Source organism: Aethalodelphis obliquidens, unplaced genomic scaffold, assembly GCF_003676395.1.
Source record: "Aethalodelphis obliquidens isolate GAN/ISIS:26980383/991018 unplaced genomic scaffold, ASM367639v1 scaffold2, whole genome shotgun sequence".
NCBI lineage: Eukaryota > Metazoa > Chordata > Mammalia > Artiodactyla > Delphinidae > Aethalodelphis > Aethalodelphis obliquidens.
Genome location: NW_020837946.1, coordinates 9,366,580 through 9,393,473, shown reverse-complemented (window position 1 = coordinate 9,393,473; position 26,894 = coordinate 9,366,580). Strand labels below are relative to the sequence as shown.

The window sequence follows — 26,894 nt, the reverse complement described above, 5'->3', positions numbered from 1 at the left end:
GTGTGTGTGTGTGTGTGTGTGTGTGTGTGTGTGTGTGTGTGTGTGTGGTGTGTAGGGGGAGGACAGAACTGTGGCTTTTCCTGACTAAATAATTTTTCCCTGAGTTGTGCCCACTCCTAAGTGCTGCAATACTTTGACTTGTTATTAACCATAATTACTGGCTGAATATAAAACTTGGATCGCTTTCCAAAAGCTGCAACACATAATCACCGCTTCTCAGCTGGGGGGTAACACCCTGATATTTGGGATGCTGGAAAGCATTAGAGGGCGTTTCAAGTTGTCCCAATGCCTAGAGAGTGAGTGCTGCTGACACTCAGAGCCAGAGAAGCCAGAAGCTCTGCGGGAAGAACTGTGCCAACCCAAATGCTACGATGCCTTCGTGGAGAAACACCGGGAGACGTTGCAAAGACTCACACCCAAGATTGTATGAGTATTACCATTAAAACGTGACCTTAGGGCTTCCCTGGTGGCGCGGTGGTTGAGAGTCCTCCTGCCGATGCAGGGGACACGGGTTCGTGCCCCGGGCCGGGAAGATCCCACATGCTGCGGAGCGGCTGGGCCCGTGAGCCATGGCCGCTAAAGCCTGCGCGTCTGGAGCCTGTGCTCCGCAACGGGAGAGGCCACAGCAGTGAGAGGCCCGTGCACCGCAAAAAAAAAAAAAAAGAAACCAACCAAAAAAAACGTGACCATAGAGATGACTGAATTGGTTTGACAAGTGCAGAGGATAAGGGCCAGTGAGGTTAGGGGTCATGACACTACCCAGGAAGAGGGGCCAGGGCTGGGTCAGGCCTGAATGTCCAGGCCTCTTCCTGCGCCAACACTTGTTCTTCCACAAAGCCCTTCACACAGCTCTGGGTGAGTCACCGGGATGCCTCGGTTCTAAGAGATGTTAAGTCCTGTGGCGCTAAGTGACGTCAGGACGCACTGTGGGAATAGAGGGGGCTGACAGGATGGGTCTCAACGGAGGCCCAGGTTCCCTTATTAAGAAGTGCACGCCAAATGGAGTGCATTGGGCTTTCCATGGACCACTGTTAATTTTCTACGATCATTTCAAATAACCACTTTTTCATGTCAACTGCACACGTAGCATTAAACAGTGTAAACACGGCCTTGACCCTTAAGCCATCTCGACTTGTGTCTTCTGCCCTCATATTCCTTAGCACAATTTTCTTAATAAATTCTTAATATAGTGTCCCTAACGAATGTTTCCATGTATCTTAGTCACAGAGAGGAAAATCTATCTCTGAAGCCTGAATTCCCAGGGAGAGTGCAATCATCCTGCTGCCTGGACCTTGAAGCCACAACGGGGTATCTGAGGTACAGACACCTCCGGTGCCTGTCAAGGTTGCCTCAAGTCCCCAGGCAAACTCTTGCGGGTTGTGGGCCCTGCTCCCTGGCAGCTCTTCGCAAAGGCAGGACGGCACCGTTTCAGGCACCAGCACCGCCACTCTTCCTGTGCTTCTCACGCCGAGTCGGGGGGCGGGTGGGGGGCGGGGAGAGTGACCAGATAACCTTGAGGTCACTAACCTGGCTGAGAACGAGGAATGGCACAGGCTTCAGCAAGCATGCCTGTTGTGAGAACTGTCATGAAATGCACCCCATCCCCCAAGCACTGGTCTCAAGAGGGTCTGAAGGGACACTTTTCTAGTGCAAACAACTGCCGCTGAGATTTAAATCCTCTGTGTAACTCAACACGCCAAGGTCAATTTGCAGAATTACATCAACCAAAACTGTGATGCTCCACGGCCCCACCCTGGAATTGGTGCTACAGACGCTCCGGTGCCTACAGACTCCCGTACAGGCCGGGCTGGTGGCAGGCTGGTATTGCACAGCACCCTCCACCTGTAATTTAGTTGTCTCACGGACCAAGAGATTCATCAAGAGAAAAATATGGTTATACCTAGGCAGTTACACCAAGACAATACAGAAGAATACACGAGTGCGTATATACGTGTGCTGTGCTGTGTACTTACGAAAGTATATGAAATGTATACATTTCATTCACTTGTTCTCTTAAAAATAACAACAAAAAAACCCCTAAATTCAATCACCACTCTTAAAAAACAAACAAAAAACAAAACGAGCAAACGAAACCCTCACCTCCCTTGCTTTCCTAAATCAATTTGACTTTTCTTTTTCTGTTTCAGTGGAATAGGCTGATGATCCAGACCTTGGTCAAGGGCAGAGCAACCAGTCATGAAAGCCAAGAACAGTGACTTCAGGGGGTTCCAACCAGGAGGCTCTACTGTCTGCGCACAGGGGCAAGCATCTCCCCACCGCAGGGCTCCCACTGCACCACTGCAGAGTAGCTTACAACGCAAGCGCCCATCTCTCTCCACCAACAAGCAAGTATTCGGGTCATCTCTCTGAATACATCTGGCTCCTATAACACAACTCCCTCCTCTGATGCCTCCCAGAAAGGCTAAGATTACTGTGTTACTTACCACACTAGGAAGCTTTCCAAAGCCACCCATACAAGCATACCACTTCTCAGAAGAACCCTCTGGTTGTGCATAATTTAATAAAACTGACCATGTAGGATAATGCTGTTTATTAAAAATATATTCAGGGAGAAGGAAGTCAGTGCATTTATGCAATTTTACATACACATCTGTAGTTTGAGGTTCCATTATTCCAACAGTTCATATAAATCACTGTTTCAGATAAGAGAAAAAAATGCTTTACACAGGAGATCAGCAATTGGTTATAGGTTTGGTAATATGAGTAGGCTTGTTGTAAAAATAAAACCACCTCTTCCATTATTAAAGAGTGTCTCCTTATGCAGAACAAGTCTTTAGAGTTAAGAACTTTTCCTTGCATAAGAATTAACTTGAAGTTCTTGGAAAACAGCCAATCCTCCATTTTCTATAAATATAAATGCTATATTTTGTCTGGAATTTTTTTCTTTTGAGGTAACAAAGGAAGCATTTTCAGTGATTTGTCACTAGGTTATCCCTTACTGGGTATGCCAACTACTGCAGCGTCAAACCTAAGACCCATACAAAAGCATTTCTCAGAGTAAGAAATACAGAGTATGACATTTTCAAACAATGTTCTCATTACAATAGGGAAAATAATGTGGGTCAAAAAAACAAAGCCCAAGATAAATGAATTAAAGGCTCCATCATCTTTGCTAATGGAGAATGAACAAGAGCATCCAGAATCCCCCCGGAAGGACTTGGTTTCTGAACGCACAGTTATGTCTTTCCCCAGCAAGTCTCCTTTTTCATCACATTCTTCCGTGGACTATCAGAAACATTCCCGTCTCCTGAATTTACTGGCAGGAATCGGGAGCACAGCCTTAACGCCTGGGGAACTAAAGGAAAGACAGACTCACAAGTCGCTGGCGATAATCCTTACTGCGGAAAATCAAGAGTTGAATCGCTAACTTCTTGGATGCAGAAGTTGGGGCTTTTTGTCCCTCGGCCTTATGGCCTTTACGCACAGGAGGCCCTGAAGAAGGGCAGGAAGTGATGTCAGCCAGCCAGCCGCACCTCTCCCTTTCATGTTATGTACCAAACTTGCAAGAATAGCCAAATGCAGGACAGACTTTAGAATACTCTCTTCTTTATGGAATATAAGGTGAAAGACAGTTCTCGATCAGTACAAACACAGGGAACCAGAGCCGAAGCACAGGAAGAGAAAGAAAAGTCTGTATCCAATGAGAAGCTGTGTGAAAGGTTTCTTCTGCTGGGTTTGGCTAAGGCATCTAGAATTCTCTCCATGTCTGTTCCTGATGAGACTACCTAGCATTTACAATTCATTCACTTTTTGGGGGGGGGGCTGGGAGGAGGGGAATACATTTAACCAACTCTTCCTTCTTAAATAGTGAGGACTATGTTTTCATAAACAAAGCAGATCAAATCAGTAACTGTCTAAATGACAATGCCATAGTCAGTGTTAGCTGTGACTAATATCTGACTGACTCCACCTCAGCAAACACTAAAAGACAACAAAATCTTAGCCACTATCCAAACTGTCTACGTGTGTAAAGCATAGAGAGTAGTGCTTGTTGACAGGATTACTCAGCAAATAAATTTAAGGCATAACTGGAGGAACAGCAGATGAAGTCTATTTCTCCCTATGATGTAATATTAAGGCCTCTGCCAAGAGAGATTGCTTTCAAATGGGAAGTCTTCTTGCCCCTAATTAACCAAGTGTCCCCAAATTAAGGAGTAAGCTAAAGACTGAAAGCTTTTAAACAGAGAACTACCGACTTTGAAACAATCAACCTCCACCATGCGATTCAAAACCATCCAATGTACTCACTGCTTAGACGCTGAGATCAATGAGGCCAAATCTGCCAGGGCCATGATATGGCTAAAATGTTAAATACAGAAGATATCTGAATATGATGCATTACTTTGTTTATACATACGTCTAAATTTTAACGACAGAACCCTTTAAAAAATGAGGAACAAAAAGGTTATGCTCACGCAAAACTCTTTTTTGCGCTTAGTCTGTAAAAAGGTATCAGAACAATTTAAAACAAATTGGTTCATTCTTTAACACTAGTTTCACTTGATTAAACTGCACAGGTCCTACGGTGTCAATGTTAGAACTGCAGAAACACAACTCCCTCCTCTGATGTCAAAGGGAAGCAGCTCACTCTCCAGAGCCTCTGCAAGGACCAGGGAGAGACACTCCGAGTTCCTCTCACAGCTCCGTCCCACCTAAGGGGGGTGGGTCACTGCCCAGGTGCACCGAGACGAGGGGATGCTCGTATAAGGCCATTTAAGTGGAAACGACAAAGTAATCTAAATAAAATAAGCCACGGAGTTTCTTTTAAGTGGTGAAATAGGGGACAAAGGGGTTTTGACATCAATTAAATAAGACTTTAGAACAGTCAAACAAAAGAAAATTGATTTCTCAAAGTCCAATAAGAAAACAATTAGCTCATCTCTCATTTTCAGAAAGATGAATGATGGAAATTCTCTCAAATTTATGCAACAGGCTTAATTTTGAACCTTAGGAATGAAGGAAGGAGTCTCCTCTCATTCTCTTTCTACATTTTATGTTCTTCAGTTGCTATTCTAAATTCTTTGAATAGCGAAATCAGCCATGAGCTGTGATGATCTGCCTGCATTGAGATACATCTCTACAACTAAAAGTTATGCATACGGCACAGAACTATAAACAAAAAAGGTAAAGCAAACTTCATTTATTTTCAGGTAAAAACATGAACCTGATGAATTATTGCAGATTTGAGAAATCAGCACAGAAAACAACTGGACAGAGCATGGCCTACAGGTGCTTTGATGTGTGTCGAGACAAAGGCTGAGCTGTTTGTCCCGCGTGAGCACTGGGAGGAGGGGGAGAGAAGAGCGGAACAGCGAAAGAAGACACCAAACAAAAACTTAAAACGAGAGAAAGGGGGGAAAACTTTTTCTTTACTCCAACAGGGAATGAAACCTGCTAACTTTGCTTAAAACTGTATACATCAATTCAAAATGCTCTGGCCACAGAATAATAAATACTGGCCAGCCCAAGCTGCAGACTTTTTAACCTACACAAAAGAAACGAATGAGCTCTCCTTGCCTCCATCACAGAGGCGGTGGTTGCCAGAATCACCACGTAAACAGTCCTAGTGCGTCCCTGGTACAAGGCCAGTGATACCCTACAACTATATTAAAACTAAGCTATAAGAAAAGGCTACCTAGTTACAAAGGCTCAATTATATTGACAACATATTTCAATTCCATGAATTTTAAATTATATCTTAATTTGAGAGAGAACAGGGAACAACGAAAGCCCATGGCTGACGAAGATGTACCAACTGTGGGTTCTGTATACAAAAAACCTGTGTGAGCGGCACAGACAGTACACAGATCAGGGCGGGGAAACTCAGGGGAAGTGAAAAGCACACAGAGCTCACCTACTAAACTGTATTTGTCAAATACACGGGAGCTTTAATTTCTGTACTTATGTACAAGAGTTGTCTTTGGAGGAAACAAAACTGCAGACTTAGCTAGATGGATACACACAGCCCAGAATTAAACTGCACAGCGACATTTATTGTTTCAGCCTGGAAAAACATCCCTTTTTTTAAATTTCACACAGCAAAGCAAGTTAAAAACTTCACTCGTCAAATAAATGATAATTTAAACAAGAACTTGCTAAAGAAACCTCATCACAACAACGTTTTAGGGCCTGATCACTTTAAGTCCATGGGGCCATTAATGAATAGGAACCAAGTGTCTCTTTATAATCTGCAAGCCGTTTTCCTACAACAAGAAGGCGTAACATGTTTCCTTGACTCAGGTGATACATTTAGAAAAGAAATCATGATTTTTCTCTTTTGCTGTAACAGGCAGACACTGCGTTTCTCATTGTGATCAGGAAAGATGGAACGACTGCTGCCCTTCCCTCGCTGCCATCAACAGCTTTTCTCGCATTATCTCGATGCTCGAATAGTCCGGCAACTTAAGATAGTTCACACAGGTCATTACGGAGGGCAGGAAGTCATCTGGGTTCTCTGTTGATTCGAAGGTCTTCCGGACAATTGTCAAAGGTGGATTCAAGCTCCGGAAGCCTGATGAAGAGGGAAGAAAGAAGGACAGAGGAACTTGGCAAGTTTACGGGATGCCCGCCAGCTAGCTCAGGGAAACCCGCCTCTCATCCATAAGGAGAATGGGTCTGGAAGAACAAGTATACGTACCCTTTTTCTTATCTGCCCCCATCAGAAACACACTGCACTGCTCTAATGCACAGCATTACCATACACAGAGGTACTCTTTCCTGCTCGATATATCTTGAATGAACTCTACCCATTCAAGATATATCGAGGGTACGGAACCTGGTACGTGCTTTATCTACAATCAGAAGTCACCGTATAACATGGAGGCAAACAGTTCTTTATGCTTCCCTTATGCTTTTAAAAGAGCGCCAATTCAACTCATATTAGGATTCGTTTCTGAAAAAAACAGACTTTAGAATGCCTTTTCATCTAAGCCATCTAAGGGTTTATAATGTACGTATGTCTGAGAATTTGAATTTTGTGTAGAGAAGCAGCATTACATGTACATTAGTAGTCCTACTTCAGTGTGTTTAAGTCAATCCCTATGAATTGTCCTACCAGTGATATCCCTTAACACACTGCACAACAAATTGAAAACTTAGAAACATTATGATATTGAAATAACTAAGAGGCACTCAAGGTCAAATAAAGAATATCCTGCTGTTGGCACTGAAGTTTTGCGTGCGTTCTCCACCCCCCCCTCACACACACACACACACACACACACACATACACTCACTCATAGCTATAGTAAATCAACTGCTGTACCCACCTCCAACAGGCAATCTTGGGCTACCTGTCACAAACTGGAGAAATAACCTCTGCTGCTCATTATCAAAACTACTGAGAATCTCAAACAAGAACTTCACAGCCCGACTATAACAGAAATAAATACACCATAGTTACTTCATCGTATTAAAATACAGTTTTGACTCTCATAATTAGCTAGAGACTATCAAATGTAAATATGACTACATATGAATTCACACTGTAATGCACTCAAATATGTTTCTGTTGTTACAGTTGGAATTCAAGTGGAATGATTACTGTTGTAATAAATAAGACCTGTCTGGGATTGTACAGATATTTCCACTTTACTATACGTAAAAATGGGTAATGGGGTCACAGTGGGATTCCCCACCTTTCCTCCTCCTGCCCATTTTCACAGAAATACTTGGGGCAAAAAAAACAAAAAACCCTTTCGGTCCTGAAGTTGCAGTCTTGAGAGAAATGAAGCCAAAATATTAGAAAGCCTCCTTTAATAAGTAAACAAATTTTAAAATGTATATATATGTGTGTGTATGTGAAAACTGGCAGAACCCAGGACTTACCTGTCATGAGTATAACCGTGATCTGGCCTGCAGCATTCCATCAGTGTCTTTGCATCCCAAGTGTCTGCTTTACTGCCACACAGGAGCTGATCCAGCTGCATGTTTAAACACGGGCAACAGATTACTAAGGACACAGCTGTGTAACTGACTGAAAATGCACACATGTTCTGTTCTGTGGCGTGCCAATATAAAGGTCTACAGAAGCCCCAGAACTTCAGCTTGGTACTCTTTACAATGTGCTTTTACAATGTGCTCTTCTAGTATATTTACAGATTCAAGCTCTTCTTCAGCTGACATGAACAGGTGCGCTGCCCATTTGCATGAACTAGGTTCTAGGGAGCCTTTAATCTAAGACAAAACATACCTGAGACCAGCCCTTAATTGAAGTTCTCCTAATTCTTCTCGTTTCTTAAGAGGCTTTAACTCAATATCTACTTCTAACCAGGGAGATTTTATAAATCCTGGCTTTTAGAAACACGAGGGCACACCATAACGGAAACCAAGAGAGAGAACAGTGAGCTGGAGACAGAAGTGGGAGAGGAGAGCTGAACTGAGACACAGCAAATGGGTAGGTCTTCCCACTTTGCGAAGAAAGGCAATTCTGTGCCACATGGTCGTCTAGGACCACGCTAGTCATTACAGAACAGATATCAGAAAGCAAAAAATGCCTGTGTGTCCTTGGAAAATCTAACATGAGTTTCCAATTAAACCATCTCTCACCTGGTAGACTGCCCATTTGCAGGATGACTCGTACACTCTGAGAAAATCCATTTGGAGCATGTGAAATTTGGTATCTACTACGTGTCACTCACTGTCAGGTACTTTATGTATCTTGTTCAGTAAGCGAGAGGTTATCTCAATCTTATGAATGAGCCAGTCAGCTCAGATAGGACAAGCTGGGTAAGGTCACACCGCTAAGTAGTGGGGACCAGGATCCAATTCCAAAAGGAACACTTGCTGTTTTCAATTCCAGGTGACACTTAGTGCCTAAAAGTGCCAGGTACACCACATGTTTTAATAAGCAGCAAATCAAAGTGGACATAAAAATAATAATTGAGATGAAAACGCTAAGTCGTTTAAAGATTTCCAGATTCAGTCGGGAATAAAGGTGTAGTGTAAAGCTAGCACTCAAAACAAGAAACAGAAAGGCTTCCCACCCGGGGAACCACACACCTTCCAGACCCGCTCTATGACCCTCACTATCAGTAAGTAGTTTTCTGAGATTCTTGTTGCACTTTAAGTAAAGACGGCTGGAAAAAAATGATGCACATAAACTCATTAACTCCATTCTCACAAGTGTTCTCTGGCTTTGGCAACTAGGTAATTTGCAACATTTCCTTAAAACTTCAAGGACTAACCTCGCTCATGAAACAATCAACATCTCAGCGAATCCAGAAAGTTTAGCTTAAAAACAACAACAAGTAACCTCCCCAGTGTCACTTTCATTACTATGGACCCATGGCTCTCCCCACCAGCCACAGGTGTACAGAAACCCAAGTCCCACTCTCCACCAAGCAGCGTCGAGGGTCAGCTGACAAGAATGCTATGCCTGGGACTTCCCTGGTGGCGCAGTGGTTAAGAATCCACCTGCCAATGCAGGGGACACGGGTTCGAGCCCTGGTCCGGGAAGATCCCACATGCCGCGGAGCAACTAAGCCCATGCGCCACAACTACTGAAGCCCGCGCTCCACAACAAGAGAAGCCACTGCAATGAGAAGCCCGCACACCTCAATGAAGAGTAGCCCCCGCTCGCCACAACTAGAGAAAACCCGTGCGCAGCAACGAAGACCCAACAGAGCCAAAAAAAAAAAACAAACAAACAAAAACAAAAAGAAAAACAGAATGCTATGCTTACTCAATCACACATGGATCCCATGCTCTTTTATACTATATTTAATACTTATTTATATATGTTATACATTATACTTAATACATTACATTTAACATTCTTCCTCACTCAGGAAATGATCTTATCTTTCCCAAACATCCACCCCGCCACCGCACCCAACCATCTACCTTTCTGTTTGCAACAATGGGGTCTTTGACTAAATAGCACAGAGAGACCCCACTAAGATAATTATAGGTAGAGAACTAGAGATGACCATTTCTTTTACACACAAGCTACTCACTTCTTCCGGATAGAAGTACTGAAGGTGACTGAGTGGGAAGACTGATTCAAATCCATCTCTGAATGAATCAAACTGCCTGGAAACGCCTTCATTTAGTGCCCAGAATATAACCAGCTGCAAAAAGAAAACTCTTTCAAAATCTGCGACAAGATTTCAAATTTCTTTCCTATTTAATATTTGGCAAACTACAGTGAAACATCCTTCCTGATCACTTAAAAACAAAAAAATGAAGTCTTTAAAATATCTCCCAGTAAACGATGTAAGTAAAAGACAAGTCAGGTCAACTTCTAATTCAGGGTCTGGCCAATAAGAAAATGTAAAAAATGCCATGTGTGTTACAAATTAATATATTTAGTGTGTTTTAAAATTCATTTATCAGTACATAAAATCCCTATGAGTTATACTTTACCTTACCAGATGAGAAGCAGATGAAACTTCCGAAGAGGATAAAATGTTATTGAGAATTAAAGATAATGTTTCAAGAGTCAAAATTACCAACTGTTAAGTGTTTTAAATTTTTAATGTGCAATTTTTAGTTCTAACTCCTGTTAAGTTCTTAGAGCCCAATCCTTCTGCAGTATGTGTCTCCACTTAGAGAAAGGTAAACTCTGGAATGCAGCCACGTGAAACTGAAGGGCCACAGAAAGCATCTGCTATTGGTCCAACATCTCCTAGTCATCAATGACTTTGGCTAACCCTTTGGATTCAGAAATAGGGGACCTACTCAGATAAAAATGAAAACAATAGTGTTTTGTTGACAGAAAAACACAAGCATTATTACAAATATTTTCAGAGAACCTAGTTTGGAGTTAACTCATCATTTACTAGTAAGCTGAAAGATTAATTTTCTCAAAGTAGGTAGTATGAGAACACAGCCCTACTGACTATTAAAGGAATTACTTAGGAATCACAGAACTGTTAGGCATACTAAATAATAGAGGTCCTCTGCTATCTTCTTCTCTCAAACTGATGAAGAAACTGGAGCTGAAATTTTTCAGAGGTTCTATCTAAAATCCCACAGTAAGTTAGTGGAAAAGTCAGGTCTAGGAGGTATAGGTGGTATTTTGTCTGGAACCCAATGCTCTTTCCATTCAATGTCAGGAATAAACCAAAAGAAATTTTTCCAAAAGTAGTGATAATAAAGACTTACATAGGTTGTAATCTAAAACATAATTTGTATTCAGTACAAAATTGTTTTCCTTAACAAATATGGTCAAGGATCATGAAAGGCCTCACCAAACCCATAAATGTGTGCGCACACGCACGTGTGGACAGCGTTAAAGGCTATTAGGTCAAGTTAGGTGGCTTGATAGAAAGGTAGAAATGCAGTTTAGTGACAACACAAGGGATGGCTGCTTTTCACTGATTTCTTCAAACTAAGAAAATGAGATGTTATTAGATAGTATTCAAGCTTGAAGAGAGAGAGTTCAAGGTTATAGAAGGTACTGCAAGACATCTGACACGTTCTCTCAAGAGCAAACAGAAGCGAAGGTCAGGAGAAGTGGACTTCGTGCAGTGATCCCAGGCGTCAAAGGTCTCACACCAGGGTGTGCAGCAGCTACCGGACACGCACCTGTGCTTCACCCGACCCTCCCTTCCCTCCCCCGCCTCAAAGCAGGCCCCCCGGGCCCAGCCCCGCATGGCCACAGCTGGCCTTCGCCCCAGGGGGCGCTGCGAGTACATACTCTTAGATACTCCTCCAAATTGTGGATGGTGACCGGTATATCCTTTCCTCCTTTCTTCAGTTCGATGTTGGGAAACCCCGGCAGAGTGAAATCCAATCCTAGATCTTCAACTGAGCAGCCGTTCATAGTCAGGGTTTCTAATGCATACTGTAGACTCTCTTTGGTCTAAAAAAAAGGGGGCGGGGGGTCAAGCCCAGTAATTCAGTCAGTTATGTTTGTGTTTATGAAATAAAAGATATGCTAATAAATTTTATGGGTTCCCTTAGCTCTTATTTCTTTTTTTGTCATCATCTACACAAAAATAAGTCACTGAGATCAGAAAGGAAATAATCTTAAACACTTCAAAATCCAATTATTTTTATATGAGAAAACAAGATAGCCTGAGTGCTCCTCTGCAATGAGGTGTCCGCTACTCAGTCGGACCATATTCAGTCAGATTTCACAGAAAGGCCATAATCATTTGCACAGTGGTCAATTTAAGAGGGTAGGCTCTATAGAGCCAGACAAACTTTTTATAAATTCTAGGCTAATCTTAATGAATCCAATACATGTATATAGCAAATACTGAGTAATACAGTGCAGTTAGGAAATTGTAGATACAAATAATGCACTATCTAGTATAAATAAATTTTTTCTCTGCAAGCTCAAGTCTAAAGAATACCCAGAGATTCTTCATTCGATTACTGTAGGCCCAGCATTAACAAATTTGTATTCATACAGCAACAGTGTGATGAAAAAAGGCTCTAGCAAACCCCTAAGAAAAGTCAACTCCTACTCTGAAGACAAATGTTAAAAAGTTAGTATTATTCACTTTTTAAAATGTTTAAGATCATGAAAGGCTTATATAAAATATAATTTCTGAATCAAAGACCAACATACAAAACTGCAAATTCTATCTGAAAATGAAGGTATGCAGTATAGGAGAAAGAAGGTAAATGACCTTCCGAATTAAAGATGCCTCCGAGTATGAAATTCCTAATGGCTAAACAGTCAAAGTGCAGAAAATCAACAAAAAAAAGGCTACAAAGTTCTGGTTAACAGTCATTTTTTAAAGAGGAAAGTGAAAGCTGCGTAGGATTACAGATAATTCAAAACACAGAGGAGGGTTAGGGTTAAGGTGAAATACATTGTTGAGAATTTTTACTCCTCTGCAAAAATACATGTGTAGGTCTCTCTCAGTTTCGGGAACATCACTGGATGACACACAAAGAAAGACTTTTCATTTTACATTTGAAATATTCTTCAGCAAAAGGACTTAAACTCTCCATTTTAACGTTCTCTGACTAGAAAGCTCTCCAAAATGCTATCATTGATAGGAATCTAGAATATACAATATGTCTTTGAGATGTTTAGAAGGAATTAGCTGTCTCTTTCTCTAGACCTTACACGTTAAATTGAAAGCCAAGTTTTAGCCCATTTTCCATGTGCCTTTCAAGAATTTAAACTGCCCAGTGGAAACTCAGCCAGGACAACTTGCTCCATCAGAATGCTTTATAAATAATGAGGTGAGGTGTGTGAGAATACCACCAGTCCTCATGTTCCAGTTGCCAGTTTCTGGAGTGTGGTTTCTGTGCTATGGATTTTATATTTTTAAATTGGTAACATCAGGAATAATAAAGATTAGAAGAACAAATCTCCAAAGATTTGAGAAAGAGAACTGTGGCAGCACACTGCACTGGAGACAAGGGTAAGTAAGAGAGCTTGCAAAAGCTGTCAGAGTGTGGGCTCCAGAGCAGACAGCCTGGGTTTCAGTTCTAGCTCTCCGGTGTTCTAGGTATGTGACTGTGGGCAGGTTACTCAACCATCTGCCTTGGGTTTCTCATGTGTAAAGTAGGGGTAACGGGAATATCTAAATCTCACAGCAGATTAAATGAATGAGTACACGTAAGGCTCGTGGAAGAGCACCACAAGCTGTCCTGTATCTGGAGCGGGCGGGGCTGTCTGTGGTGGTGTTTGCGTTATTTTCCTAAGAGATGATCTTAAATAAGATGACAGTAGTTTAAAATTTAAACCTTAAAAGTTGGTGAGCATAAACCTTACTAAAAATCCCAAGACAACAGGTTTTATATGGAAAAGAGGGACCTGGCTTCTTTAAACACCAATTTCTCTTAATAAACATTTACCCCAAAATTACCATTAATAATTACCGATTAATATGGGAGATAAAATTAATTTTCTTACAAATCACCTCCTTCCCCGACAAAAAGTATTCTAAAAACCCCATCTACTATAAGCTCCTCTCTATCTTAAGAGATGTGACACTTTTTCTAGCTACAGAATCTTAAATCTCTATTCTTATTTTACGTAATTTATAAAATGGGAGTTGATTTAACACTGGTCCACGTTACCTGCCCCCATACAAGACGTCTGACTCTATGCCACTTTTTAAAAATACAACTTTGTCTTCTTCCAATGTCAGACACAGAACCACTGTTATTCTCAAATGATTTAATTTTGTTAATGTATAGAGAATATACATTAATGATTTAAAGATCAAGATTACCCATGAGATCTAACAGAGAAACCTTAACAGATGTCACCAAGAAACAGTGATACCTACCATGACCTTTAAAAATATCTTCCTGAGATCTCTCTAGAAACAGATGAACTGTTCCTAAATTAAGCCATCTTTCTGGAAAATCAATCTGTCCTGCGAATAGCCTTATTGATTCAAATGCTTACTAAAAGAACTCAGTATGATAGAGTATCTGCCCAGATACATAATGTCCATCTAAAATATAATAAACAAGAGCCCTATGGTTTTAGTTAGAGGTGTATTTTATTTGCTGGTCAAGCTGTCTGTTCAACACCTGCTGTTATTACAGGTCATCTTACCAACTGTAAAATCATATGCTTCAGTTATTATAATAAAAATTTAAACTCTTCCAATATAAAATAATAACTGGACCAAATACAAATCATTGACAAAGAACTCATCTTTCTACAAAAAGAAACTGATCCACTTGACTGTCTCATTTTCTAAGCCTACCTGGGATTTATCTTGTTCAAGTCTTTTCTTCTGTCTGACAATGTCTTCTAGGTGATACACTGATCTGGCTACAACTGGGTCAATGTCAAACAAATCGTGTGACGTCAGCGAAGTTTCTTGCCGTAGCATCCATTTATAAAAAGGTAAGCCCAGGGGAAGGTCCACCTGAAAGAGAAGGTGCAAATATCACAACAGTCACACCAAGCTTCTAGCACTGCCTCAATTCTTTAAGTGACACTTCAAGAGGTCATTTTAAAAGGTCAAGTAATCCCCAGGGGAAAAAAACATATTTAAACAACTGTTTCTCTCAGTACATGAAACTGTCCCCATTTAAACTCAATTTGGGGCTGATATTGTTAAAAAAAAAAAATTCGAAACCTGAAGATTCCTATTGAAACACTGGCCCTAAAAAAGAAGTTTTCAATGATGGACATACATTCTCCATAAGGACCTCAACACCAAGAGATGTTTAGAGGAGTCTTACTCAATTTTGGACCAAGTGAACTTAATTCCACTTCAGTCAGTATTATTGCATATTTGGAAGGAAGAATGTAGAAGACCAATTACTTATAACTAAAATGAAAAAATGGAACTTCAAAAATAACTGATTAACAGCACATTCTTTCAACAACAATGAAATTGTAAGCCTGACATCAGATGAAAACGTCTTACACATACTGACAAAGTATCTCAGAAAACATGAAGAAAAAAATGAAGAAAAGTCCAGAAACATTCAAACCTCTCTGTGAATACTAATTTTTTGGGTTATTTTCACTCCTGCACGTTAATGGAAATTTACTGCAGTTTAGCCACATGCTCATACTTTTCCTATTGAATTAAAAATCTAACTCAAACACTTAAAAATATATATAATTAAAACCACCCTTAATGTTGCCTGATTCTCTGAACCCTTGCTACTAAAGGAACGGTCCACAGACTGGCACTTGGGTATCACCTGAATGCTGGTAAGAAAATGTGGAAACCTGGGCCTGACCCATGAACTGCTGAATCAAAACTGGCTTTTTAAATAAATTCTCCAAGCAATTCATATGCACATTAAGGTTTGTGAAGCAGTGTTTTAAAATATAGCATTAAATGCAGGGGATTAAGGTACCGTCACAGAACACAGGTACAAAAAAATTGTAGAAAAAAAGGTAATTCTATACTTACCAATCTGAAATCCATGATAGCCTTGGCCATTAATTTTCCTAAGAAGCGAAACTTCATCTTAACTTTTGCGATATGAGCTGGCTTAGCTGTCCTACCAAAGGGAAGCGCAAACAGGCCTTGGAGGTTTTGAATATACTTGGTCCCTTCTTGGCTTCCTATAAAATGAGTAAATCACCAAACTTTAGATGCTATTTCCCAAAACAAGACAGACCCGGTAATTAAGAACATTTAAGAAATTCAGTGCTCTCAAAATCAGATAGCAGATCACAGAATGAAGTCCTCTAGAGCTGGAAGGGCCTCCCTTATTTGATAAATGAGAAAACAAAGGTGAAAAGAAATTAGGTCAGAGAGCCAGGCCCTCTACTATAAGCTAAATATATGTAATGAATTGTAAGGGCCCTTTACCTGAACTGAATAACAAATTGACTTAGTCACAGATTAGTATTACCTTTTGGATTGCTAAGAGTTACTTCTTCCCCTCTCCAGAGACCCAAGTCAGCTCTCTGTAGTTCCTGAGATACAAGTGCATAAAACTCCAGTGTAGGCCCCAGACCTGTGCCAACCTACAGAGGAACATAAGTAGGACAAGTTAAAGTTCAGAATCTGTGCTGCCCTTTTTTTTAACCTGCCAACCTTTTGGCAATGGATACCAATAACAACTGTCTACCAGAATGTATTAGAGGTTATTTCCCAAACTGTCCTGTCTTCCCTCAGTCCAGGTCACCTGGAATGAGAACCAGCAACCCTTTACTATGTCCTGCTTCCTTTGGCCCCAACATTTTAATTGTATGGTTCAAACTCATATACTAATACGAGTACCCTTGCAGCTATATACCGTGCCCTCAGGGAACAGATGGCACTGTCTGGAATGGATTTCTTTCCCATTCTCTCTCTGGTGAACTGTTCCCCTGGAACCAACTCAAATGTCCACTCCTTAGGAGAAGCCTCTTTATCTGCCCAAGCAGTTACTTTGCTTCTTTTTCAGAACTTACATTTTGGCTACTTAAGTACTCACCACATTAGACTACCATGATTTCATTACATGCTTGCGTACCTCACTTAGGGGTAACTTTAATTCACCTTGTATCCATTGTAGTGCCGGGGCAAACACCAGCCATTTAATAGAGGTTTGTTGAATAAAACACAAAAAAAGGAACGTCTGGACCCACACCAGCACCCACATTATTCCTTCATGTTCTAACAAGGTCCTATCAGCTCACACCATAAATTAGATATGCAACTAAAGATAAGTTAATTTCATAGTTTATAAGCCTAATCTAACCACAGTCCTGTCAGGAAGGTTATATTTCACTTACTGATTACTTGTAAATAATGAGTATTATTGCACCATTAACACAGTTCCTTTCCCCACTAGCTTAAAGGATCTGATGTAGTCCACAAAACGGTCAACTGTAACTTTCCAAACAGTGACCCGCTTGGGTCTGGCAAAGCTTTCTAACCCAGCTCCACGTCTCTGTCAGTACTCCACGGCTGTAACTGGCATCCGTATCCACCTCCTGCTGCAACCACAGCCTCGGAGCCACCCGTGATGCTTCCCTTTCTGGCGCCTTAACAACCCATCATTAAACACTGTAAGCCCCACCTTCAGAATATGTTCCAAACTGGTCACCACAGCATCTCTTATCTGGCCCGGTGCTAGAGGCTCCTAAGTGGTCTCTGCAATGGCGCTCTCCACACCTCATGTCCTACTCTCACAGCGTGAGAGTGGATCCTCATACAACCTAAGTTCACATCATTCCTCCACAGCCTCCAAAGGCTCCCCATCTCGTTCAAGCAAAAGCTCAAATTCTTAGCTTGGCCTGGGTGTCCTATGTGATCCCTTGACTCCTATTTCTAGCCACTGTCATCCTCCAACAGGCAGAGAATTCTGCCTCAGGGCTTTTGCTTCACTTTTCTTCTGCTAAGAGATAGCCTTTCCCCTAGATAGTAATGACTACTGCTCAAATGTCACCTCATTCCACCCTATCCTCTCCCCATCATGCTCTATCTTCTTATTTTGCTTTAGTTCTTCAGCACACATCCTACATATACATGTACATGAATGAATGAGTGTGTGTGTGTGTGTGTGTGTGTGTATCGGCCTCCCCAAACTAAAAGCTCCATGACAGTAAGGACTTTGTGTATTTTGTTCTCCACTCACACGTGAGCCTAGGAGGAAGGTAGGGAAAGAAGAAAAGCAAAAAACTGCAGTAACACCTGGTATCCACCAGATGGTGCTTTAAAGCCAGTTAATCCTAGCTCCTTTTAGCATAATTATCCCAGGTTAAACAGAAATCATAGATTAGATCAGCCTATTTCCTTCATCCAAATACTGTTACTGCTAACAGTAAAACAGACTTAACTTAAAATATTAAGTGACATGGGCAAAACTGTATACACTTTCATCCCAGGAAGCCTCTGTGAGGGTGGAAGGACCAGGTCACACCTGCTCTGGTGAGTCACCCCTGCACTGGGCTGGCCAGCAACCCCGTAGATAGACCTGACCTTTCCAGGAATCTTTATCCTACCCAGCCACTCCCTTAAAAAAAAAGGTAGGTGCTGTGGTTTTGCTTCATTTGTTTTGAAAGGAAGGAGGAGACACAAAATTTGCCAGCCCCAAAGGTCTCTTTGGCATGCGGATTACTTACAGCTGAAAACAATCAAGGCCCAGAAGACTCAGGGAAGAAACTGACTTATACTCTCTAACTGCCTAAAAGAATTTTGATAAAGGGCGGGTTCCCACAACAGAGCTATCACCAGAGGTATCTGCAAAGAATATGAGCTAGGGATGGTGGGAGGAAAACAGGGCCTAGGGATCAGAGTCCACTCTGGGTCCCATTGTCTCTGCCTGGCCTGGCAAATATTTGTTTACCAAACATCTGCTCCATGTGGACTGCCTTCCTCCCCGCTTTGAAGTCCCAAACCACTACCCCCAACATCCTCTTCTGTCTTTGGCTGAAGACAGTATTTAAGAGGAGGGTTTTGGCCATTTTGGTGAGTTACTCAGACTTCCTGTGACCAGCCAGAAGAACCTAGGAGGGTAGAGGAAAATGTCTTCCAAAAGGAAGGAAAAGCATAAAGCTCTAGAAACAAACACAGAAAAACAAAAAAGTTTGACAACTTGTGTTATATGAAACTTTCAAAGTCTTTCTCTTTCAAAAGCTAATGCTTATATACTAGCATATATACCACGTAACAGATAACGTTGTGTTTTACACATTTTAGCATTTAATCACTTAAACAACATAATGAGGTAGGCACAGTCACCGTGCCCTTCGTTGGGTTACTACTGGGGAGTTTACATAACTAGCCCGACTTCATACAGCTAGTAAGTGGCAGCACCAGGCTCCCCAGTCCATGCTCCTAACCTTTCATCGTCCTGGAGGCATAGACCATGTGACAGGTAATGGGCTCAAGTGGTTTGCTGAGCCCAGAGACTGGCTTAGTTCCTCCCTGGCTTACCAGTCATCTCTATTCAAGAATGGAGCCCATTCTGTTCTGACATTTTGGTCAGGATTCTTCTAGAGCTAGTTAGAAAGGCTTCCTAACAGACACCAGCTGACTTGTACGGTTGAATCTGGTTGACAACCCGAGGCCCTAAGCATATATAAAGCCAGCACTCCAACCCTTCTTCCTCAATGAAGTTGGCTCACAGAATTTTCTCCAGAGTCATCAGGAAAGACCCATCAGTGAAAATCATAAAATTGTGATTTCTGTATCAGCATTTCAATCCTGACCCGTGGAACAATCAGCGTGATGCTATTCTGAACTTAAGTTTAGGTTTCATGTAAGACGCAATCTGAACAGGGGCATGAAGGATGAGAGAGTAAAGACGTTCATTCCTGATGAGAGAAAAATATGTTGGAGTAAAACAAAGTAGAAAAAGCGTGTTTAAATAACCAAGCAGAACAAGCTGGCTACAGCAAAGGTCTTACAGTTTCATGAGTAAGAAATTTGGACATGTAAACATATAAGAGCTGTATCCTCTGAGCAACAGGCAAGACCGGGGTAGATTCAAAAGACCCAAATTTCTTATCCCAGCTTCCATTCCGTCTGCCTCCCATCCCCTCCAGAGCTACTCCCTTCTGCTCTTCACCACCAAGCCTGATCCTCTGTTCAAGCTACACCCTTTGATTCCTTAACTCTCCCCTCTCTTTCCTGAAACAGGCTCCTCATCTGAAAGGCTCATTCACTTGGTACCTCTACCACTCACTTTCCACACCCATTCGCACTCTGTCCTGCGTCCCCCCAACTACGCTGTGATCCTGGGAATGCAGGAACTCTGCCATAACCTGGATCCTGGCACTCTGTATACTTAGTACGTAACTACTTACAATTTTAAATTTGATGATTAAATACTGTCAACTATTCAAAAGTCTTAATGAGGAAGAGAAAATGCTTAAGAAAACGAGTGAAAAATCAAAGTCATGATTAAAATCACTTGGTTAACTACAGACAGCTTTGTAGATTAAACTGCTACATACACATAGTGCTCACCAAGAGCCCGGCACGGTTCTAACTCTTCACCACATGAACTGTCACAACTCTGAGGCTGTACTACAACCCACACTTCACAGAGAAGAAAACTGGGAGGCAGAGTTGTTGGCTTTTATAAATAAATAATAAGTAAATGGAGTATTTGGAAATGTCATGTCCGTAAGTTTCAGATGTCCAAAAACTTAAGTTTTGTCTTAAAAAAAAAAAAATTAAGATACTTCACTGCTGGTCCAGTGCGTTAAGACTCTGCGCTCCCAATGCAGGGGGCCCACGTTCGATGCCTGCTCAGGGAACTAGATCCTGTATGCGTGCTGCAGCTAAGAGTCTGCATGCCACAACTAAAGGAGCTCGCATGCTGCAACTAAGAATTCCTCATGCCGCAACTAAAAAAAGATCCCACATGCTGCAACTAAGACTCGGCGCAGCCAAAATAAATAAATAAAATAAATAATAAATAAATAAAATAAATATTTTTAAAGGAAGGAAAGTATCCCCAGGAGACTCAATACTTCAGAGTCAATTATAGAAAATCATTATTTTGAGTCTTTTGGCATACTGGCCTGGCTATTTAAAAACAACTCAAAAGAAACAAAAGAAAGATTAGAAAGAAAGTAAAGCTGTCTTTTTTCATGGGTGACATGACTGTCTACAACATGGAACAGCAAATTACAGCTCAGGCCCTACTGCCTGTTTTGTACAGTCTGTAGGCTAAGAATGGGCTTTACAATATTAAACGGTTGAAAAAATCCTTGAATAATATCTCACAACGTGTGAAAATTATATGACTTCAAATTTCAGTGACTATCAATAAAGTTTTATTGGAACACAGCCCTGCTCATTCATGTTTGTATTGTGTACGGCCACTTTCAGGCTACAAAGCCAGAAGTGAGGAGCTGTGATGAAGACCACATAGTCCACAAAGCCTGAAACATTTATTATCTTGCTCTTCACAGAAAAGTTGCCCAAGCCCCGTATCTACAACAATCCTAAATGATCTATTTAAAATTTTTAGAACCAATAATTAAGTTATCAAGGTCACAGAAAACAAGGTCAACAAAGAAAACTTTACTTCTACAAACTAACAGCAACTGGAAATTGAAAAGAAAGAACAATATTATTTTCAAAACCATCAAAAAACATGAACTATTTGGGAGGAACTTAATAAAACATCTACACGAGAGACCTCTAGACTGCAGTTATGAAGCATACTGAGAGAAGTTAAAGACCTAAATCAGAGAAAGGCTACGCTGTATTCACACACTGGAAGATTCAATACCATAAACATCAACTCTCTCCCAAACTGATGATGATTCAACACAAACCTAATCAATATCCCGTGAGAGACTTCCCTGGTGGCGCAGTGGTTAAGAATCTGCCTGCCAATGCAGGGGACACAGGTTTGATCCCTGGTCCGGGAAGACCCCACATGCCGTGGAGCAACTAACCCAGTGTGCCACAACTACTGAGCCTGTGTGCCACACCTACTGAAGCCTGCACGCCTTAGAGCCTGTGCTCGGCAACAAGAGATGCTACCGCAATGAGAAGCCCGCGCACCGCAGTGAAGAGTAGCCCCCGCTCACCGCAACTGGAGAGAGCCCGCGCGCTGCAACAAAGACTCAATGCAGCTAAAAAAAAAAAAAAAAAAAAAAAACACAAACTCAAAACAGATCGTAGGCCTAAATATAAGAGCTAAAACTATACAACTCCTAACAAAACAAATAAGAAAAAATGTTTGAGACCACGGTTTAATGGAAATTTTCTTGGGATACAAAAAGCATAAACCAGAAAGGGAAAAAATTGATAAACTGGATTTCATCAAAATTAACAACTTCTGCTCTTTCAAAGATACTTCATCAGGAAATGAAAAGATAAACAACAGACTGAAAGAAAATATTTGCAAAACACTTATCTCATAAAGGACTTGTATGCAGAATGTATAAAGAACTCCTAAAAGCTCTGATAAAACAAAACCCAATGAAAAAGTGGGCAGAATTCCTGGACACTTCCTCCAAAGAAGATAAGAAATGAAAAGATAGTATCATTAATCATCAGTGAAATGCAAATTATAACTACAGTAAATCCACTAGAATAACTAAAATTAAAAAGACTGGCAATAACCAAGTTTTGGTAAGCATGTGAAATAACTGAAATTCACATACTACATTACTGGTGGGAAGGAAAAATGGGGCAGTTACTCTGGGAAACGGTTTGGTGTTTCATATAAAGTCAAAACATACCTTACCAAAAGACTCAGCCATTCAACCCTGAAGTATTTTATATTTTACCCAAGAGAAATGAAAACATATGTCTACATGACGACTTGTACACAAATGTTCACAGCAGCATTACTCATAAGAGCTAAGAAAGTGGAAACACCTCAAATGTGCATCAACTGATGGTTAGGTAAACATATGATGGTATGTCCACGTAATGGACTATTACTATTATTCAGCAATAAAAGGAAACAAACTGATACACGCAACAACATGAATTAGCATTACACTAAGTGAAAGCAGAGTAACACAAATGGCTACGTACTATATGACTCCATTTATTACGATACTGTACAAAGACAAAACTGGAGGGACAGAATACAGATCAATGGTTGCCAGGGATTGGGGATGAAGGCTGGGGACTGACTGCAAAATGGTCTAAGACAACTTTCTGTGGTGATGGGATTTTTTCTTTATCTTGATGTGGTTGTGGTTATAGACTGTATACATTTGTCAACACTCAGAAATGTGTATCTTTAAAGTGTGCATTTATGATATATGAGTTGTATCTCAATAAACCTGATTTTTTAAAAAACGCAGTTCAAACATTTTGAAAGTTATGTTTAAAACCTTTCACTTTATCAACCTAAAGATTACACAAACACTTGCTCTAATGCCAGGAAAAAAAAAAAACCCTTTTATTATGCAATTTAACCTCGAAAAATGGAGAACTTAGAACAAATGATTCAAGAGAAAACAGAGTACATCTCAAGTTTTGAGATAAATTTCCCAATCGTCTTTTAGAATTTCACAGGACCAAGAAACTCTAGGGACATCTTATCAAGAGCACAAGTCAACACAGCCTCATAAGCTCACCTCATTTTCATACTGAATTTCTAACATGGCCCGTGAGCTGCCGAGATCCTGCATCACAGACTCTGCTTGTTTCAGCAGCTCCTCTCTGTTCACAGTACGCTGCAAAGAAAAGTACAAATGTGAGGAAACTTTGATAAACAGGTGGCATTTCTCTCAGTGCAAAAAAAAAAAAAAATCAACTCAATCGTTAAAAATTATTTCTTAAAAAAGAAGCACACCTCAGAAGAGGTTTTAAGACATAGCTGCACTGCTATAAACATTGACAGCATCCTGCTGTACGTGAAGAAAAGCTAGATGTGAGTGTAGTTATTAGCTTGAGCCCATGGCAAATTCAGAAAATTCAAGTTGTTGAAGAAAGGATCTCTGTAACCTTCTCAAACATCAATGCAATTCAGGGCTGTGGCTCCATGAAATCTCGCTGTGTACATTTATAGTTTGGTGATGGAGAAATAGGTGTGGAGGTGACAGGTGAGCTGGAAACCTACTGGCTCTGACCAGCAGAGATCCTACAAGCACCACTGCAAATATCTATTAATGAGATGCAGGGGGATGAGAAAGGTCTTGATAGATTTCCAAATTCTACCTACACCTTGTTTATGGAATCCTAACGATACAAATAAAGATAGGATTTAAGAACAATGTTTTTTTGTTTTGCTTCTCATTCCTCCCACTCCCCCTTTTTAAGCCATTACTAATGGCTTCTGTGAGACTTTTGGAGATAGAAGTTTGTAGGAAGACAGACTTGAATAAGAATCCTCAGCAAGAAAAAGGATGATGAACAAAGAAGTCCTAAGTAAAAGGCAGTGCGGTGCGAGAAGTGCAGAACTAGTCTCAGATGTAAATGGCCCAGGGCTGTGTGGTTTAGAGTTATCACCATGGGGCCAGGATTAGAAGCACAAGAAGATGCAGTCAGCAATACAAGGCTGACGGGTATAGAGACATGAACTATATCAAGGATTTTGTTTGTCTCTTCTAATTGGTGTGATTTGCTAAGAGAATGATGTGGATTTGATTAATTCTACCTACTGCATAAAGGGATCAATTATAAAAGGGAGATATGGTTAGAGTTCTTAATTTAAAAAGGAAAGGAAGGAGGTCTCAGTGAAAGAAGAGAAGATTCTTCCTTGGCACAAGAGTTATGGAGACTAAAAGAGAAAAACAACTGTAGAAATCATTACAGAAACTGGGGTGGGAGGGAAGGACTCTTACTGGAGGATAAACAAGAATCCCAGGAGATCCCAAGAGACTGATAGGAAAATATGGCTAACACATATGATAAGAAGGTAAGCAAAGAAGATAACTGTGACTAAGATAAGCCTCTAAACCAATAGGGATAATTAGATGCATCACATTTCTAGTTTATCCATTATCAGTATGACTTATCTTTAAATATTTTCGGGAGAAACTTACTTTTTTTCTATCCAATCTAGGTGCAACTCTGCTATCTTGAGAATCAGACTGGTTGATTTCTGGGTTGGTATCAAGTAATCTTTGCATTGCTCGGTCCCGATCAAATGCAGTTACATAAAAAAGCATTTGCCGGGTATCAAAAGGGAAGAAAAATGGGCTGTAAAAAGAGGCGATATAAATTTATTAACTGAATTAGAATCAGAAACCATTAAAAAACACTGGCTTAGAAACAACTTTTGATATGATACAGATTAATAATTATAATGTAACCAATAAAAATGGTCTACTCAACTAATTTTGAAGAATTTTCATAATTCTTGCATGAAATTTCTAAGTGATCAAGTAATAATGCATTAAGTAGCCATTCACTATGAAATCTGAAATTTAACCATTAAAATCAAGTCCATCCAAGATCATCTTTAATCTCCCAATGACATTCAGTAAGCATAACATGACTAGTGAAGGCAAAATTTAAAAATATAATCACCACCTCACCAGGTTGCCAACCCATCCCATTCCACAATGGTTTCACTAAGTTCATGATTTTCCTCTGGGCTTTGGCATTTGTTAAGTCACTCAAAACTGCCAAAAGGCAGCTGCTTATCTTTAAAGAATGAACTCTGCAGTACCAAGGCCCCACTGCGTCTTGACATGTGATTTTGGCAGTTCTTGACACAGAACTGTCCAGAGCACTTCCTATGATTATCTAAGCATCCAGCATCTATTCTGTACAATATGAGTAGCCACGCAAGGATGTGGGTAGTGTGACTAAAAATCTCCCATTTAAAAATTTTCATTTTAATTCATCTAAACGTAAATACAGCTACATGTGGCTGGTGGCTCCCGTATCCATCAGTGCAGTCCTATAGTCTCCAAGAATGTAGGTCTGGACCCAAACAGGCTCAGAGAGAGAATCAACCAAACTCCACCTCTGGTGTCCAATTTTATGATGGAAGAGGGCTGAATCTCCTCACTAAAAATCCTTGTGTACTTCCCTATTTCATATATAAAGATACTATCAAGTAGACCTAGTGCCGGCCCCAGCTCATCTAGCCTGTTTGGATGCTGAAGCTACACAATTAAGCAAGCTATGATCAAAAATCGCATTAACTGAACACATTTAAATAGGTTTGCTAAAGACTATGTTTTTGTAACAAGATATATAAAGATCAACACAATGATAACACCCCCAAGCCCACCACTATAGAAGTGATTGTCTTACCAGGTTTTTCCTAGTTCAGTAAGCCATGTTGGGATGTTTCCCGTCATGATTACTAAAGGATCCTGAAGCTGCCTATTTGCTTTTGCTGTCAACTTACTGTTAATAAATTCACTAGTTGGGATAATTTCCTTGCACACTGCATTCTGTAAAATGTTAAAAAAAAAAAGTCTATTATGTAGTAAAACATTAGGATTATAGTCACCATCGTTTCCTTTATTCCCAAATACATATGCAGAGTGCCGAGATTTCCCCTGCTGGTTTCCAACATATAGCTTCTTGTTGGTATGTCCCAACCTGAATGACAGCTTTCACAACGTACAGCTGAGACAGCCCAACCCCCACGCGCCACTGACACAGCGAACGCTTCATGCAGGGCCAGCTCCTTCACTCTTCCCTCCACTAGCGAAGTATCAAAGACAAGCATTCAACTTTCACTTGAATTTAATACACATCTTAAATAAATGAACTTTTAGCTAAAGGTACCTAAAGATTTTTTAACTAATAATGTTCAACTTTTATGTGGTAGCTTAATTTTATAAATTATAGCTAGAGAATATTTACAAGTCTGCCAAGAGAGCTAGGTCTGCCTAGAGAACTAAATTAAATGTATGTATATTTCATTATATTGCTCTTAAGACTACCGAGGTGGCAGTTTAATTCTTAAAAACAATAAAATAAAGCATAAATACTATTTTGCCTAGATGAATTTTTACCTAATGATGACACATTTGGGAGAATGCAGAATTTTTCTTGTTGATACAGCTTTTACAGTAAAATAGATTCATGTTTTTGGAGATTAAAACCAGCATGTTGAACGTTAATATTTCTAAAGTGGTATGATTGTTCAGAGTATTC

The 26,894-nt window shown here is 40.5% G+C and overlaps 1 protein-coding gene across 28 annotated transcripts in view; it reads right to left on the bottom strand.

The window, feature by feature from the left end:
* Nucleotides 1-2,536: 2,536 nt before the first annotated feature.
* Nucleotides 2,537-26,894, bottom strand: part of TRIP12 (thyroid hormone receptor interactor 12) — a 150,596-nt gene continuing 126,238 nt past the window's right edge. For all 28 annotated transcript variants that reach the window (XM_027119086.1, XM_027119147.1, XM_027119076.1 and 25 more), the window contains 11 exons: nucleotides 26,040-26,182; nucleotides 24,818-24,974; nucleotides 23,408-23,506; nucleotides 16,270-16,384; nucleotides 15,822-15,976; nucleotides 14,652-14,816; nucleotides 11,663-11,827; nucleotides 9,978-10,091; nucleotides 7,849-7,943; nucleotides 7,290-7,393; nucleotides 2,537-6,532 (listed from right to left, as the gene is read on the bottom strand). In XM_027119086.1, coding sequence (XP_026974887.1) covers nucleotides 6,336-6,532; nucleotides 7,290-7,393; nucleotides 7,849-7,943; nucleotides 9,978-10,091; nucleotides 11,663-11,827; nucleotides 14,652-14,816; nucleotides 15,822-15,976; nucleotides 16,270-16,384; nucleotides 23,408-23,506; nucleotides 24,818-24,974; nucleotides 26,040-26,182 — 1,509 coding nt within the window. In that variant the 3' untranslated portion in view covers nucleotides 2,537-6,335. The remainder of the gene's footprint in view (nucleotides 6,533-7,289; nucleotides 7,394-7,848; nucleotides 7,944-9,977; nucleotides 10,092-11,662; nucleotides 11,828-14,651; nucleotides 14,817-15,821; nucleotides 15,977-16,269; nucleotides 16,385-23,407; nucleotides 23,507-24,817; nucleotides 24,975-26,039; nucleotides 26,183-26,894) is intronic.